This window comes from Rosa chinensis, chromosome 2 (assembly GCF_002994745.2).
Source record: "Rosa chinensis cultivar Old Blush chromosome 2, RchiOBHm-V2, whole genome shotgun sequence".
NCBI classification, from domain to species: domain Eukaryota; kingdom Viridiplantae; phylum Streptophyta; class Magnoliopsida; order Rosales; family Rosaceae; genus Rosa; species Rosa chinensis.
In genome coordinates this window covers 43986172-44004817 of record NC_037089.1, presented here as the reverse complement: position 1 = coordinate 44004817, position 18646 = coordinate 43986172, and the positions used below count along the sequence as shown (strand labels likewise).

Here is an 18646-nt window from a genome sequence, read left to right as displayed (position 1 = left end):
AGAAAAATGAGAGTTTTGGTTGTGGTCTGGAAGAGAGAGAGAGAGAGAGAGAGAGAGAGAGAGAGAGAGAGAGAGGAGAAGAAGAAGAAGAAGAAAAGATCCAAAAAGAAAAGGAAAAAAAAATATAACCTTGAGAGTGTTTTAGGAAGTGCTAAAAAAGTGACATAAAATATTATTAAAAAAATAAAAAGGGAGTGTGATTTGTAATTCCCCCCCTAATTAAAGGAGCGAAACATTACCTCATAAACAATGATTGGGATAGTCCAAATTATCATCATCAAAGTAGGATGTAGGAACTGCACTCCACTTCTGCACATTCAATGTAGAAATACATTAATACAATGCCACCAGAACAAAACAAATGAAAAGAAAATTACTTACCATTATGCTATCAATAAAACAATTATGTATCCAATTTACTCACAGCACTCATCTATCCAATTCCAATAGCATTGCTTCCAAAATATATGAAGAACTAAAGAAAAAGCAAAGCAGCAAGTACACAAGTGAAGACTTACAGTTTTCCAACCATCTCGGTCAAGAAAAAGCTAAGCAGCAAACACTTTTGTATACACCATCAGTTTCAACAGCAATCTGGAATTGATAGATAAGTATTAGAAAGGGAGAAATTTCTTATAAAACAAAACTTCTTTTGGAATAATCTGAGAGCATATAGCAAAAATATTGAATGACCTGAACATATAACAAGATGGATATGGTGTACTGTAAAATGTATCCACCAAGAAAAATTAGGCTATGAACATATAAGAACATATTGCAAGTACCATTAGCATCAATAGTACTCCAAATAGCAGAACCCTCAAAATTGAAAACATAATTGAGATCAAATGATTCATAAATCAGTATTAAAGGATATCTGAATCAACACATGAACATAGGTAGAATAGGTAGAATTCATACCCAGAAATACAACTAAAATACTCAAATCTGGTCCTTAGCCATCAATATGGTCTTCATTATCTCGGCTATCTCGATAACGTCATTGATATGCTAAAAGTAGCATCCAACTTAACACTGTAAAATATTATCGTTAGTATACGGTAAATAGGGATCGTTCAAATCTGGGGATTGAGGGTACACCTGTCATTGTAAAACAAAGAATTAAAATAAATACAAAGTATAATATTTACAAAAATAAAACAAAGAATATATACAAATAACGAAACAAGGGGGAGTTTTAACATTAGGGTTTCGAAAATTAAAATAAACAAAACAAAGAAAATATAAAAACACATATTCAAAAGTGGAACGTAAGAAACAAATATCAAAACCAGTTTCATGTAATCAAATTCGATTCAAACCCTATAATTGATCATCTAAGTCATGAGAAATAAGTTGATCATGTGAAACATTCGAAGCAAATGATTTCTCATATTTTACTTTCCTTTACTAATTAATCTAAGTGAAAGCAATTAAACTAATCCTATTAAACATGCAATCAAAGTCTAGAAAGCTAGCTAATCAACACATGTTCAACGCAAGAAGCATAGAGAAAGGATATCAACTTGAGTGCACAACCTAGTATGAATAAGTTCATCTATTTGCAATCATCTTCAATTGAATTCAACCTTTGTCCAAAGCCTTTACTACTTTTGATTTAGGGTTACAAAACAATTAGATGAATTGTTAACCTAAATCTAGCACCAATTATATGTAAACCCTAGATGTTTCGAACCAAATAAGACAAACATATAAAAGATATCAATCACACAAATTCAATCGAACAAATTCACATAAGCAACTTAGAATCACAATTACAGAATTCGAAAACTTTATTTAAACATAGAATTGGGCTTAAACTTTACCCTAAACGTTAGGTTAACTAGTAACATGTTCATACGAAATCAAACAAGGAAAACCAAAAGTGGTTACAAGGAAAAAGAATGAATTACACCGTGAGGGGAGATGGAGATGGAGAACTTGAACATTGGACTCTTGAATTGATAGGAGCATTTTAATGTGATATTTTAATAGTTAATTCCTCACATTTTGCTTAGTTAATTCCTTAACGAATCGATTTTTAACTCAATTTCTATTTTCTTAGGTACATTGGAGTAAATGATGGTGAAATGAGCATTATGTCCACACTTACCTACAAATGGTGGAGATAAAATTGAAGTAAATGAGTAGGAAATCCATCATCATCATCACCCAAAAATATTCCATGTTTTAGGGTGTAATCATCATGTTTTCTCCATCATTTCTCACACTAATCCACCATCATCATCACCCAAAAACATTCCATGTTTTAGGGTGTAATCATCATGTTTTCTCCATCATTTCTCACACTAATCCACCATCATCATCACCCAAAAACATTCCATGTTTTAGGGTGTAATCATCATTTCTCTTTCTTTTCCATATTCTACAAATCACTTTCATACTCCACTTTCATTATTTTTCTTCCACTCATCATTTCACTCTTCTTTTTCTTCCCTATATAAACACCTTCTCCTCTCATTCTAACACACATTCCTTCATCCATTCCATCTTCTTTGTCTCTCCATTTCCTTTCCATTTTTCCACAAATTCCTTCATCCATTCCATCTTCTTTGTCTCTCCATTTCCTTTCCATTTTCCAAACCAATTCCTTCATCCATTCCATCTTCTTTGTCTCTCCATTTCCTCTCCATATTTCTTTTTCATTCTCTAGTTTTCTTGTTCTTCATTTTCAAGCCAAGAGAAAGAGAAGCCATGAAATACATCAATTTCCTAACCGCCATCCACCCTTGTGTCGTCCCTAGAAGATTGCTTGCTTTCAAGGATCTTCAAGTTCTTCGTCTCAAGGCTTTATCATTCATCTTTCAAGGTGTATTATATCCTTTCTCTTGTTTTCTTTGTTTGATTTTGTAAGACTATGAATTCTAGTTAACAAATAATGTTAAGGGAAAAGTTTAAAGTCCGTTTATATGTTTTGAGATAAAGTTGTGATTTCTATATGTTGATTTTTATGTTGCTTATGTGGGTTTGTTTAATTAAATTTGCATGATAGAAAACTTTTGTATTTTAATCTTATGTGGTTGCAAACACTTAGGGTTTTGATATAATTGGTGCTAGGTTTAAGAACATGAAATCGACTTTTCGTTTTGTGTAAACTTGAATCAAAGTAGTAAAGGTTTTGTGCAAAGACCGAATTTAATTAAAGAGGATTGCAATTAGGTGGACTTTTCCATACTAAGTTGTACACTTGAGTTGATAGCCTTTCTCTATGTGTAATGCGTTAAACATGACATGATTGACTAGCTTTCTAGGGCTTGATTGCATGTTTGATAGGATTAATCTAGGTGCTTTCGCTTAGGTTAATTAGCATTGAAAAGTAAAAAATGGGAATTCATTTGCTTTCGAATGTTTCACATGATCAACTCCTCTCTCATGACATTTAAAATCAACTATAGGAATTGTAATTGGATTTCTTGCATATGGATGTGGTTTTGATCTTTGTTCTCTCACTCCATTTGTATTTTTATGTTTTTGCATTTTAATTATTTTGTTAACTTAGTTTTATTTTCGAAAAAACCAAAAACAAAATCCCCCCTTTTTCGTAAATAATGTTTATACTTGTGAATATCTTTGTGAATATTATACTTTGTTTTAATTTTAATTCTTTATTTGTTACACAATTACAGGTGTACCCTCAATCCCCGGAATAGAACGATCCCTACTTACTTATATTACTAACGATATTTCAGGGTTAAATTGCGCGCTTCCCAAAGGCGCATCATGAATCTTTGAAGCAAGTCTTCAAGGTGGATGATGGAGGCTAGAGTCTTCACGTCTCCTTCTTCTTCATCTTCCTATCCTTGCTTGAAAACGCAGAACTTGAAAACTAAAGAGTAGAGAGAGAGGGAGAGAGCTTATGACGTTATGGGGGTTTTCTGAATGAGAGAATGTGTTGAAAACGTCCAAGGATGTGGAGTATATATAGGGGAACAACAAAGGCTCTCCAAGCTTCATGAATCTTCTTTTATTTTTCAATTAATTTTCTGATTGCTCCACATAGCTTCAACCAATCACATAGGCCATGTCAGCTCTGCTATGTCATCCAACCAATCAAAAAGCTCCAAATTAAGTCCATAATTCTTTAATATATATATTTTCCAAATTTCCAATGATTTAATCTGATTTTATTCACAATTTTTGGCCAAATATCTAGGAATAAACCTAGACAATGAATTTGGACTTGTTTTGAGCCTTATCTTGTTGCACACACTTCACCCTTCCTTGAAATTCTCCCTAGCTTATCTCCAACGTCATCTCTTGATCTTTTCTTGATTTTCAAGTTGTCTCCATCATCTTCTCTTGGTAATTCACGGCAATTAGAGATTTTATTCTTCAAAAATCTCTCTTTGAAGTCCACAAAACCCTAAATCCAATGGACTTCCTCCATTTGCCGAAAATCCAAATTAATTCAGAAGATTCTTGGGCCTTCATGTGTCATGTTCAAGCCATATAGTCTCCTAGTGCCTCCAGGACTCTTCTCTCAACTTCATTTTTCTTCATTATTTCGATCATGCTTCCTGGTTGGCTCAGGAGTCTTGCTTGACAAAGTTTCCTCTTCTTAACAGGGTTTCCTAGCTGGATAAGGAAAACTTCATTTCTTCATTTCAGCTCATTTTTGCAGCCCTTGTGTCTTGTCTTAGCCTTCTCCAATGTTCTCTAGCTTTTCTTTCTCTTTTGAGCTCATTTCAGCTTCGTTTGCTCATTGGGACCTAAAAATAGAAACTTTTGTTAAAGTTATTAAAAATAGAAACTTTCCTAAAGAACAACAATTTATTTAAGGAAATAACTAAGTAAATATGAGGAAATAACACTTAAAACGTCGCATTAAAATGCTTCTATCAGTCATCAAGGTTGATGTAATAGATGAGAGCGTGAAAGCAAAATTACACCTGTAATGATGTGCACTATCAATTTTCCAGATTTGTTACCTATAGATTCAAATTGATAGTTCTTTTATCGATAAAAAATTGCAGGGCCAAGCACATATATATGACAAAAATGGGACGTTATGAACTCTCAAGAATTATGCTTCAAGAGCTAATCATAATTCCAACAATCAAGCTTAGCAGCAATTGAATACAAAGAGATTACCTAGCCGAAAAGAATATCATAGGTGACAAAGTAAACCCACATCATATCTGCAACATTTCCTTCCTTTGATATTACAAAATTGCTCTTAGTTCTTTGGGTAAAAAAACGGATTGAACATTTAATACAGAACACTGACGTACCATGGTACATTGATGAAAATCTGAACCCAAAAAGAAAAAAACCCACATCATAAACATCTCAAAAATCAAAGTCCCACAACATAATTAACTAACCATGGATTTAAACTAGAAGATAAAATGAAAGAAACTTACAACTGGCACCTTAGTGGCATCATGAAGAATAGGAGTGATAATCCATTCACCCTTGCCCTGGTGATTAGCAAAACACAAAACTTCAATTTCAAACAACAAAGTCAAAGAATCAAATCGTCAAACAAGTAATCTGGGTTATGAAACAGTACTGAATCATGGTCAAGGATAATAGCACAATCTAAGGACGACAAGCATGATAAAATTAACACACGTATGATCTAAAACATCAAAATAACAAAGTAATTCCAAAACATTTCATATCTGAAACAGAAAATCAATGCAAGGCAGATCTAAGAGGCATACCTTGCTCGAGGTTCACGGCCACCAAAACAGAGAGCTTCAGTGCAACGAACACTAACACCATGCTGGTGGAGATCATCACAATCTTCAAAGAGAATAACCAGTTGTTGCACGAACTCAGTGACCTTTTTAGCAGTTGATAAGATCAAGAGCACGACATTTTCCGACTAGAGGTTTGTTTTGAGAGGTTGGGATTTGGAAGGCAAAGAGAGAGCTTGGGATTTGAGTGAAATTGGAGCCGATGGATCAAGAGGTAGGCTCTGGAGTTTGGGTCTGCAGAGTATGACGAAGAAATGGAACAAAAAAGCTGTGAGAAACTATTTATATCGCGATATTAGGGTTTGGTATCTGACCTAAAGCAAAAATGACGTCATTTTTATAGGCTCGGTTCAATTCAGTTTTTGTATTTTGGTGCGGTTTTTTTGGCTCAGTTTTTTTTCAATTTTCAGCTTCACGAACCCACCTCTAGCTGGGAGGATCAACCCCATACCCAGTTTCATTTATTGAAATAATATTTTGCAACGTGAGGGGGGGTAATATCTGAACCCCGTGCTATATTAGAAAGATTACGTAGAGTACATCCTAAATAATAGCAGGAGTACAGTATTTATGGGTTTTGTGTTTTTCTATATGCCGGTAATTTTTTTTATTTTTAATAATAGAGAGTGGTTTTTTTTTTCAAAAATTTCAATAAAAAACAAAAGTTACAATGAGAAACCTAGAAAGCATCATACTTCTACTAATACATCAAAGATATAATTAAGCTGGAAGTCCTGGATAGAGGAAGAGCATTGGACCTGCTAACAGTTTCTGTTGAATGTCCAAAATTTGCAAATGCACCTGCAACGAAGTTGGCTTTTCTTCAAACATGCATGCTTGAAGCTGATATCTTAGAATTGGTTGGCTAGGACCCTAATATCATGAGTTGATACTTTAATTCGCCAAGGAGTCGAGATACTATTATTAATGCAATCTATAAGAATCTTAGAATCTCCTTCAACTTAAATCTTGGAAAAACGTACCATGAAGCAAAGCCTCATGTAGACCAGCCCAAAGAGCTAAAGCTTCTACAGTCAAAACATCTAAGAAACCAACCTTTTTAGATGAAGTTATACTAAATCTCTTTGATCATTTCTTATAATGAATCCAGCTACTCCTTGTGGATTATAATGTAAAGAACCATCAAAATTTAGCTTAACATAATCATGCTGACGAGGTTGCCACCGTTAAGCATCGAAAGCCATATGAGATGAGTTAGAATCTACTAGCAATTACGGACACAGCCGTAAGAAATATAGAGAAACTTCTCTAATATTTTTTTGTTGTTGATAAGTTGACTGAAAATTACAATCTAAGATGTGCCTTATCTAGGGCACATAGCATAAACATAATACAACTAGAAAACAAAAAGAACAATTTATTATAGACTAAAACTAGGAAACCTAATTAAACCTCATTACATAAAAATCAGAAATAGAATCCTAAATAATATTAGGCAAATATGTAATTGGAATCCCAACCAAGATTTTGCTCAAGAATCCCGATATATCCAAAATAGTAATTTATGATTAATTCCATCATTAAGAAGCCTATTTGAATACCAATTTCCAATATTCAAATTATTTTTCTTAATATGAAGACGCTTCTTTCTTTTTGAGATTTTTTGTTGAAATTGGCTAAAATCTCGTCCTACATCAATCTCCTCCACTTGAAAAGAAATCGACCTCGAGTTCCTCTTGTATGCAGTCAATCATTAGTAGGAATAAAACATGACAAGCCATCAACTTCAATATTCTCGAAATTAATGGGCATTGACTTGAAAAGGAATGGGCATTGATTTTTCCTTGGGTTAATCTTGAACACAATTAGGCATGCATGACATGGATATCGATGTGATGAATGAATCAGCTTCCTTGTCCTTAATGAGTTTCTCTTCAATCTTCAAAGTGGCTTCTTCATGTTCCTTTTCACACACCTCAGAATGGTCATTCTTGATGTTCTTCCTTCCAGGCTTGATTTTAATTTTGTGCGACTCCCACCTAAATAAATATGTATTGTCTTTGCAATAACCACCTTTGTCTCTTTCATGCCATGGTCTTCCAAAAAGCACATTAGTGTCGTCTATGTTAATCACATGACAAATAATCTCTTCTTCATAAAATTTTCCCATAGAGACAGGAACTTTACAAACCTCTGTTACTTGTACATATTCATCATCTCCAAATGGAATCCAGTATGAATCCCTCAGCTTCACTGTCGGTAATTGAAAGTAATCCACAACTTTGTTTGCTACAAAGTTCTCTCGTAGACCATTGTTAATTATTACAGAGCATACCTTGTCTTTGATGACACATGTAGTTCGGAAGTCGTCGTAATCCAACGTTCCATGTCTCTCTCTCTCTCTCTCTCTCTCTCTCTCTCTCTTTCTTTTTGGATTGATGAGGTTGTCCTAGGGAGAATCCCTTGGCATGCTCCTCTTCAACGAAACTTTATTTGATAGATACTCTATAACCAGCGTCGTTGAGGTTGGTGGTTGTGAACTTTTTCCTTGGATCGTCGTCTGCTAAGGAGCGGGTGAAACCCACTCTGATACCAAATGATGCAGGAAGCGTGAACACGATAGTAAGTGGCTCCATCAAGCATCAAAAACCATATAAGATGAGATAGAATCCACTAGCAATTACGGACACAGCCGTAAGAAACATAGAGAAACTTCTCTAATATTTGGTTTTTTTATTGATAAGTTGAATCAAATTTACAATCTAAGATGTGCCTTATATAGGGCACATAGCATAAACCTAATACAACTAGAAAACAAAAAGAACAATTTATTATAGACTAAAACTAAGAAACCTAATTAAACCTCATTAAATAAAAATCAGAAATAGAATCCTAGATACTAAATAATATTATGCAAATATGTAATTGGAATCCCAACCAAGATTTTGCTCGAGAATCCCGATATATCCAAAATAGTAATTTATGATTAATTCCATCATTAAGAAGCCTATTTGAATACCAATTTTCAATATTCAAATTATTCTTCTTAATATAAAGACGCTTTTTTCTTTTCAAGATTTTTTGTTGAAATTGGCTAAAATCTCGTCCTACATCAATTCTACTAAAGATGAGGCCTTTGTGGATTTTGATCATTTGGTGTCATAACTAAAGCCCATGCTCGCAGCTGCATAAACAATTTCAATAGGATCTTTTCTAACATTTTTGAAAATCAACTTATTTCTAGCATGCCAAATATTACAGCAAGTAAATAAAAAGTTTGAGAATGAAAAAGGATTACTAAAGCTATTATGTAAATTTAAAAGTCAAAGAAAACTAAGCTTCAGTGACCTAGCCGTGCGTGCGACCTAGGGTTTCCTCTTCTTCTTTTTGGAGACCAGCGTTATCTTCCATCCTTATGCATGGATATTCTAAGTTGGAATTGCATAGGCATTTGCAATACCACTACTCTGAGGGCTTTGTGTGATTTGATAGCTCAAAATCAACCTCAAATAGTCTTCTTATGTGAGACAAAGATCAGTCAGATTGGGGATTTTAAGGCCCTGCATCATGAATTAGGGTTTGCACACTATAAGGAGGACCTAAGTGATGGACAGTCTGGGGGTTTGGGTTTCTTTTGGACAGAGGATATTACGTTGCAAGTATGTACCTTCTCGACGCATCATATAGATTTGGAGGTTAGTTCTGGACCTGGTGAACCGCGTTGGAGGCTTACAGGCTTCTATGGCTATGCCAAAACTTCTGAGCGTGACCTGTTCTGGCAACTTATCAGAGATCTATGTGATTTTGATTCTCTTCCTTGGGTCATCATTGGGGATTTTAATGAAATTTTGAACAATGGAGAGAAAACTGGAGGTCCAATCCATCCTGAAAGACAAATGTGTGGCTTTAGGGAGGCCTTGACTTATAGTGATTTGATTGATTTAGGGTCTAGGGTGCTAAAATGACTTGGTGGAACTCTGAGACTCAACTCCGGTTGGATCGAGCGGTGGCTACGTCAAGTTGGAGCGATGTTTTTGGATTTTCTAGGGTTAAGCACCTTGCTCATAGTGATTCTGATCACACACCCATATTGCTTCAAGCTACCAGTGTGCTGTTGCCAAAGAGACCAAGAAGACATAGATTCAAACTTGAATCTTTTTTTGCTCCAGCATAAGGAGTGTGATCCTTTGGTGCAAGAGAAGTGGCAAACTGATTTTGAAGGAGTCCCAATGTTTGCTTTGACTAGAAAGATCATCTGTACAAGGCATGCCCTGGAATCTTGGCAGCAACAAACCTTCAGATTTCGGCAGCGCAACAAATGATTGAAGTTCGAGGGTGATTGGAATTCTTGATGGGAGAGCAGTTGACCGTGGAACTTCATGAAGAAAAGAAAACTCTTATGGCTTCACTGCAAGACTTGTTATCACAAGAAGAGGCCTTTTGGAAACAACGAGCTAGGTAATATGGTTGCAAGAAGGTGACCGAAATAGTGGTTTTTTCACCAAAAACCAGCGAATAGAAAGAAGAAAAATGCTATTTTGGGTTTGTTTGATGCTGATGGAATTTGGAGAGATGATGATGATGGTATGGAAAGTGTGGTGACTTTTTACTTTTCGAAAATGTTAACTTCCTCAGCTCTAGATAGTGAGGTGATGGATCTCACTTTAGCTGCAATCTAGCCTTGTGTTACTGCTGAGATGAACAAACAATTGTGTGAGCAATACACAGAGGAGGAGGTGCGATGTGCTTTATTCCAAATGTATCCGACTAAGTCCCTTGGACCTGACGGTATGCCACCTTTATTTTTCCAACACTATTGGGATTCTATTAGTAAAGATGTGACTGCTGTTGTTCAAAGCTTTTTGCATATAGGATTATTACTTAAACAAATAAACTTCACGCATGTTTGTTTGATTCCCAAAGTGAAAAATCCAGAGACTACGGGGGATTTGCGACCGATTGCTCTTTGTAATGTAATCTACAAGTTATGTTCTAAGGTAATTTCTCACAGATTGAAGTTGTTTTTGCCTTCTTTTATCTCTCCCTTTCAAAGTGCATTTGTGCCAGGAAGATTGATTACAGACAATATTTTAGTGGCAAATGAAGTCGCTCACTTTGTGCATAACAAGAGAGCAGGGAAGGATGGGTACATGGCTCTGAAATTAGATCTTAGTAAGGCTTATGATAGAATGGAATGAGCTTTTTTACGCAAAGTTTTGGTGCGGTTTGGTTTTGCACAGACTTGGATTGATGTTGTTATGCAGTGTGTTACCTCAGTGAGGTATTCCTTTCTGGTCTGGGAGTAAAACTAGAGGCTATGTGATTCCTTCTAGGGGTTTGAGGCAAGGTGATCCTCTTTCCCCTTATTTATTTCTGTTTGGTGCGGAGGGCTTCTCTGCATTGCTGCAACAGAAACAGCGTTTGGGATTGCTTCCTGGTATTGTTATTTGCCAGAATGCCCTGAGAGTGAATCATATGTTATTTGCATATGATAGTATGCTTTATGCGCAAGCTACCCCTGAGGCCTGCTTTCATATTAAAGAGGTGATCAAAGTGTATGGAAGAGCTTCAGGTCAAGTGGTGAATTTCAACAAGAGTTCAGTTGCGTTTAGTAAAAATGTTGGAAAGCCAACTCAAGGTTCAGTGGCTCATTTGCTTGGTGTAGTGATTGTGGAATCACATGAAAGGTCTTGGCTTGCCTATATACGTGGGACATAAGAAAACTGCTACATTTGAATATATCAAAGAGAGACTTGGGGAGAAGCTGAAACTTTGGCAAGGAAAATTGCTCAGCGGTGCTGGGAAGGATATTTTAATTCGAGTTATTGCTCAGGCTCTTCCTAATTATGTTATGAGTATGTTCCAACTTACAAAAAAAATTTGTGAGGACCTTGAGAAAATGTGTGCAAGGTTTTGGTGGGGAAGTTCCTCCGATAAACTCAAAATCCATTGGAAGAAGTGGGATGATTCGTGTTAGGCAAAAGCAGTAGGTGGACTAGGGTTCAGAAGCTTATCTAAATTTAATATGTCTAGGCTTGCCAAGCAAGCTTGTAGGGTGATTTCAAACCCTAAGTCTTTGGTGGCACGGTTGTGTAAAGCACGTTATTATCCAGATGACAATTTTTGGAATGCTGATGTGCATGCTACACTTTCTTTCTCTTGGCGTAGTATATTTGCTATGAGGGAGTTTATTCAAACTGGTGCTTTTTGGCAGGTGGGGACTGGACATAATGTTTCGGTATGGAACGATGCTTGGATACCCAAGCTACCTTCTCATAAACCTCAAGTTGCTTTAGTGAGTCAACTAGATGTACATACGGTGAATGAACTGATTAATTATACCTCCCAATAATTGGGATGAGCACAAGGTACGCTCCATCTTTGTTCCTGATGAGGCTGCAGCTATTCTTTCTATTCCCTTGAGTACTAGGCAACCCGAAGATAGACTGACATGACATTTGGAGAAAAAAAAGGTATGTTTACTGTCAAATCGGCCTATCATTCTGTTTTTTCAAGAAAGGCTTCTACTTTTCCACCTTCTGTTGTTGCAAATCAGAGAGTCTGGAAAAAAATCTGGAATGCTAAGATGCCTAGTTCTGCTCAGGTCACTGCTTACAAAAATTTTCATAACATTTTGCCCACTATGTATCGATTAGCTTCTAGACATGTGGAATTGGAGTCTCAAGTTTGCGTGTTGTGCAATGTTGAAACTGAAACTATTATTCATATATGCTGTAACTGTACTTTTACAAGGATGTCTTTAGCTCTAATGCCAGCATAATGGGGTGTTGTTTGGGGTCTGCTACTGATGAGTTGGATGCCTTGAGTTGGTTACATTATTGCTCTGACAAATTATCTAAGACTACTTTTACTCAGCTGTTATTTTTGATTTGGGGAATATGGAAAGAAAGGAATGCTAGAGTATGGGATCATAAAATCACCTCAGCTTGTGATATAGCTCTCATGTCTACTAGCAGACTCAGTAATTTTATTTTTCACAACTCCAAGGTGCAACGAGTTCAAGGTGTGGGATGACATATGAAATGGAAGGCACCTCCTCAAGGTTAGGTGAAGTTGAATTTTGATGGGGCCTCTAATGTTGGGACTGGACGAGCTGCTGTGGGTTTTTTGGTTAGGGATGCACAGGGCACTTTCTTAAGGGGTGTTGGCAAAATAGTACATCATATTCAATCAGCTGAACATGCTGAGCTTTTGGCTTGTAAGGAAGCAGTTTCTTTTGCGGTGGAGCAGGCTTTACAGCCTATTATTTTTTAGACAGACTGCTTGGTCTTCCAGTAGCAGTTGGCTCATAGAGATGTTCAGAACACATCAATGCTTGGAAGACTTTATGATGATGTCAATGCTGAGTTACAAATCATGACCAGTTCAAGATTGGTTTATACTAGGAGGGAAGCAAATAAAGCTGCGCATACTCTGGTAGCTTATGCTCCTGCACAAGACCAGAATTTCTTTTTTTCTTCTAGTCCTTCTTTTATTCAATATGTAATTGATGCTGAAAAGCATGATGTACCCTGAGTTTGTTTTTGCTTATCAATAAAGTATAACCTCATTCAACTAATAAAAAAGCTGTTATGTAAAGGAAGTAAAAATATGCATCCAATCAGGAAAAGAGTGGTTCCAATCAACTGAAAAATTTAGAATTTTCTGAATAACTCCAAACTTGTTGAGTAAAAGGGCAGTAAAAAAAAAGTGATTCATGGTTTCTGTATCATTACTATATATAGAAAGGACAAGAACAATCAATAGCATGGTTTGAATAGATAGAGTTTCTGGGATTGAAAGAGACCACATTTTTGACAATAATTTTGTTCTTGAATGCGCTCTACTATATATTTGAGCTTGGAGATCACAGGTCGACTTAATAGAGAACTTACCATTACTTGCAGGTACCCAAATAAACTCATCTGTATAATCAAAAAAAGATAATGGGATAGCCTTAATTATAGAAACCACTTCAGAAGGTAAAACATTAGACAATTTAGTTGCATTTTGATTCCATTATTGATATAAACTTTAACTGTTTTGTCAATATTGATTATGGTTTTCTGTTCATCATTCAAAAAAAATTATAAGAGGAAAAGGAGAAGCGCAATTAAACAGTCAGAAACTTATCTGAACCATCTCTAATGATCCATCTTTAACTCTCGTAAAATATCTCTCTTGAGTCTTGAGTGAATCAAGAATGCTTTTCAAGGCCACATAAGCTTTTGCAGTCCTTATAGCAGAAAGAAAGAATGTTTTCTAAGAGCAAGTTCACCCGTTGGGTCACCATGTCACCCACTATTTACTATTTTTTAGTGTTAATTTCACTCTTTGGGTCACAAGTACAGTGTATTTCTTGCCCTGGATCACCCTGTACAGTGTTTTTGGTCACCATGGTGACCTACACAGTGTATTTCGTGCCCTGGGTCACGGGCACAGTGTATTTCGTGACCCAGAGAATGAAAATATACACTAAAAAAATAGTGAATAGTAGGTGACCCGGTGACCTAATGGGTGAATTTGCTCTAAGATACTTTGCTCAAATGACTTTAACCCATAAATTTGACTTGTCTTTAAGAAATTTCCAGCCCAATTTTGTCAGGGCTGCTCTATAATACCACCGAGTACGTCTAATGCCTAAGCCTCATTTATCTTTAGGAATACAAACATTAGACCAAGCAATAGGCAATAGGAGGAGTTCCATGTCTTTACCCCAAAAAGATTTCTGGTCTGAATAGTTACTTTCTTGGGACATTTAAAGCAAGAGAGAACATGGTTGAACATACCTGTGAGATTTAACTCAATCAAGGTCAGTCTTCATGCAAAAGGAACATGGCTTATGGCTGCTGACACGCGCCTCAAGCGCTAAACCCCAAATTGTACCCTTAAATTTGCTTGATGGGGAGAGTAGGTATGGGAATGTGGCCATTAAATTTGACATCCGCAAGGCTTTTGATACACTAGATTGGAATTTTCTTCTCTAGTTCTCAGTGCTTTTGGTTTCAACGCTATCTTTGTTAGGTACATTCATAATATAAGGTCAGCTTATCTGTCTATTATTCTGAACGCGAAATCTTGTGGCTACTTTACTTGTTCTCGTGGGGTGAGGCAAGGAGACCCGTTGTCGACATTGCTTTTCAGTCTTGCAGAAGAGGTTCTAAGTCGGGGATAAAATGTACTATTGCTCCTATGAATGTCACACCCAACACACCCCCCCAAAAAAAAAAAAAAAACGTGTTGTTCGCAGATGATGTGATGGTATTTTTACAAGGGCTGCCTACAGAAAATATTTTGTCATTCATGGATAACTGCTCTGAATTCGGGTCAATTTGTGAATAAGGAGAAATCCATGCTTTATCTAGGCAAGGCAGGCTACTATTTGTAATATTTTGAGCATCATTGTTGGAAATTTGCCTTTTACTTACCTTAGAGTGCCCATTTTTGCCGGAATGGTAAAATTAGATTACCTCAAGCCACTTATTGACAAGATTCGTTGCAACCTTAGTACATGGAAGGGTAAGATGCTTTCGCAAGCAGGTTGACTACACCTAATTGATATTGTGATCCAATCCCTCCTCATTTATAGTTTTCAAATTTATGATTGGCCAAACTTTGTAATTTCTCTAGAGACATAACTTCCCACATTACAGATATACCTTTTCAGTTATTTTCCTTCCAAAAAAAAAAAAAATATGAACTATTTGACGGATGTGTCAAGTCCAAACAATTTATTATGTACCGAGACATAATCTAGTGCATACTCAATGAATTGGAACAAAATATTACGAATAACTTCGTATGTTTGAACCCCATTTTACGATACAAGAGTAGAAGACAATACCTTTCATTTGTGTAGGGTTCTAAGCTTTCTTTTTACACGCATCGATTATGAGTATTTGATTAAATTAGGCAAGGTTTTATTTTCTCAAAGACTCATGATTAAACCCTTCCTTGTCCCACACTTAACCAACTAACAACACTAGCACCAAACGCGCCAACACACCTCCTTAGTGGTCTTTTAGGCTCTCTGGCCTTCCCCTTAAAGAAACAGAAAGCCAGTTGCAATCATAGTAACTACAGAATAAAGCAGCAAAAGCTAAAGTGGTTGTTGTTGTGGCCCTCATCTTTTTAAATGCCAACTTGCCCTCCATTTCTATTCAAAATTCAAACTCACCCACCAATTCCACATCCTCATATTTCTCTGTCTTGGCTCTAATTTGAGTAGAAAACTAAGGAAGGAGAGGCAGAGGCAAAGTGGGTCAAACTACATCATGGAATGAACAGAGAGGAGCTTACAGTTAGCTAAGAGTGTGAAAGCAAAAAAAAAAAAGCAGAGTTGCAGAGAAAGATGAGCACAGCTAGATTCATCAAGTGTGTCACTGTTGGGGATGGAGCTGTTGGAAAAACTTGCATGCTAATCTCTTATACCAGCAATACCTTCCCCACTGTAAGAAGCATGGTGTTAATTTCACCATGATTCATGGTTAATCAGTTCAGTTTGTTTCATTAATTGATGACATATTTTTTTTCTGTTTTCTTTGTCCAAATTTTGTTGTAGGATTATGTGCCTACAGTGTTTGACAACTTCAGTGCTAATGTGGTGGTGGATGGAAGCACAGTTAACCTTGGATTGTGGGACACTGCAGGTAAGTAATTGCTCTATGTGGGTGCTTGGTTTCTGCTAGTCTGCTATTTTACCATGGTGAAGATTATCAAGGTCGTATTACTTATTGAAGTAGCTGTTCTACATAATACAGAATGACTAAAAATTAAGCCTGGATAACTTAAACTGGGTTATTCCTAGGAAGATGTTCTTTTGAAAGACTTTCTGCCATCATGTTTTCACTTTCTATCTGGATTATTAATTCGGTGGATTTTGTATAAAAGATGGTTTGGATTGAAAATATGTCAGGATAAATACCATGAACATTCACATATGTGCAATATGCATATGCTTATTATGGTCTGGTGAATTCAGGACAAGAAGATTACAACCGGCTGAGGCCTCTTAGCTATAGAGGTGCAGATGTGTTCTTGTTGGCCTTCTCTCTCATCAGTAAAGCCAGCTATGAAAATATTGCCAAGAAGGTTATTTCGTAGTTTCCACTTTCCCCTTTCAATCTTTTACTCTCAGCTGTCTGAATCTAAATTTAAATCACGTTTATTATTTACAGTGGATACCTGAATTGAGGCATTATGCCCCAACAGTCCCAATTGTGCTTGTGGGAACAAAACTAGGTATGTTCTGTTTATACTAAAGGAACAAACTTCGGTGATAAGCAAACTGTATACATGTGTATAATCTGTAATTATATGTGATTGTATTGGCTGCAGATTTGCGAGATGACAAACAGTATTTGATTGATCATCCTGGTGCTACACCAATAGGAACTACACAGGCAAGTCCCTTAAAGAAAAATGCATGTATAGGAGTCGATATTCTATCGTCTTTCTCTTGCTTCCTAATAGAAGTTCTTGTTGTCAATACATTACGTGATGACTATATTCAATTTTGAGCAGGGTGAGGAACTGAAGAAGACAATTGGTGCTGCAGTTTATATTGAGTGCAGCTCCAAGACTCAGCAGGTAATTAGGTTAATTTCCTAATGATTATAACTAGTCATAAAACTATAATTAAAACCAAAATGTATGAACCTTTCTCAAGTGTTCAATAGAAAATTGAAAAGAAAGGTGGATCAGAAATTCCACCTCTTTATTACTACCAACATAGCTGTGATATCAAAGTCCACATCAGCTGTGACGTATAGGTCCTACAAATCAAATATTGTATTTTCTTTTGGTAGCAGAGATCATAGAAAAAGATTTAAGGGGGTTTAATTATGACTCAAATTAATGTTTTTATGTTACCAATGGATATCCAGGCTTCATTATATGCTAAACTCTCTTTTGCTTGTAGTGACACCTTAGCCTGTACATGTAAATATGTAATTGCTTATACCGAGTGGAAACCATTGGATTTATCCATTGAATATGATTTCTTTTCTGTTGCGTAACTTGGTTGATGAAAATTAATCTCACATGACTAGCACTATTGCCAATTCAGTGGTGCAGTAGCTTGTAGTTTGTACATATACTTGATACATGACTTGTGAAGTTTTGCATACATTAGAGCTTAATCTAATTTCGTGTTCTGTGGTTTGAATTCTAGAATGTGAAAGCTGTGTTTGATGCTGCCATCAAAGTTGTTCTGCAGCCCCCTAAACCGAAGAGACGGAAACGGAAGGCTAGGACATGTGTATTTCTGTAAATGTTCTTGTAGCTCTCTCTATTGTAACAGTCTACAATACCTCTTCCAAGTCTTCATTTCAATTAATGATGCCACTACTTCTGGCATTTGTTGCTTTCATTTTCTGCTAATATTTTTCCATATGTAATATTAGTGTTCCATGCTTGTTATGGAATATCAAGGCAAGTATGCTAGATTCCTATATTGTAATTGTTGTGGTCAACCAAAGCAAGATAGCTAAAAAGTTCAATCTTTATTAAGATGGAAAATAAAATTAAAGCTGATATGCAGCAACTTATCAAAATAATTGAGCTTTCCTAAATTAACTTTGTACTTGTAGTTTGTATTTCATATATATGCAGCAGTTATCAAACTTCTTATATCATTGATTCATATAATCTACCATCAACTCCAACACAGTTTTGATAAAATGGAAAGGATAAATTCAATGCAGAAGATAATCCCCTTACACTGCATCAGCAGGAAGAGTAGCAGTGAGCTATGTCATAAGGTGACTATCATTATTCTTCCAGCCTTTCACCGCTTGTGTAAACTCAGAAGGAACACTAGTATCTTCAGTAACCATGTATTGTATCCAATCAAGTCAACGCCCTCCAATATATGTACACTACCAGAATCTCTATGTAATATAATTGCATATCTTGGAAATGAAACAGACAATTGCAGCAAAAAAAAATAAAAAGCATATAGG

At 36.0% G+C, this 18646-nt stretch overlaps 1 protein-coding gene across 1 annotated transcript; it reads left to right on the top strand.

The window, feature by feature from the left end:
• Positions 1-15830: 15830 nt before the first annotated feature.
• Positions 15831-18247, top strand: LOC112183291 (rac-like GTP-binding protein RAC2). The gene is made up of 7 exons (XM_024321627.2): positions 15831-16134; positions 16246-16333; positions 16666-16775; positions 16862-16925; positions 17022-17086; positions 17208-17273; positions 17857-18247. The coding sequence occupies exons 1-7, from the start codon at positions 16036-16038 to the stop codon at positions 17953-17955; spliced, it is 591 nt and encodes a 196-aa protein (XP_024177395.1). The 5' UTR covers positions 15831-16035; the 3' UTR covers positions 17956-18247.
• Positions 18248-18646: the final 399 nt, after the last annotated feature.

What these genes read in the sequence shown, in the direction of transcription:
- LOC112183291 (XM_024321627.2), top strand. Translation starts at nt 16,036, where the DNA reads ATGAGCACAGCTAGATTCATCAAGTGTGTCACTGTTGGGGATGGAGCT. An exon ending in TGGATTGTGGGACACTGCAG is followed by an intron (nt 16,334 to 16,665) that starts GTAAGTAATTGC and finishes TGGTGAATTCAG; the next exon opens with GACAAGAAGATTACAACCGG. An exon ending in GCTTGTGGGAACAAAACTAG is followed by an intron (nt 16,926 to 17,021) that starts GTATGTTCTGTT and finishes TATTGGCTGCAG; the next exon opens with ATTTGCGAGATGACAAACAG.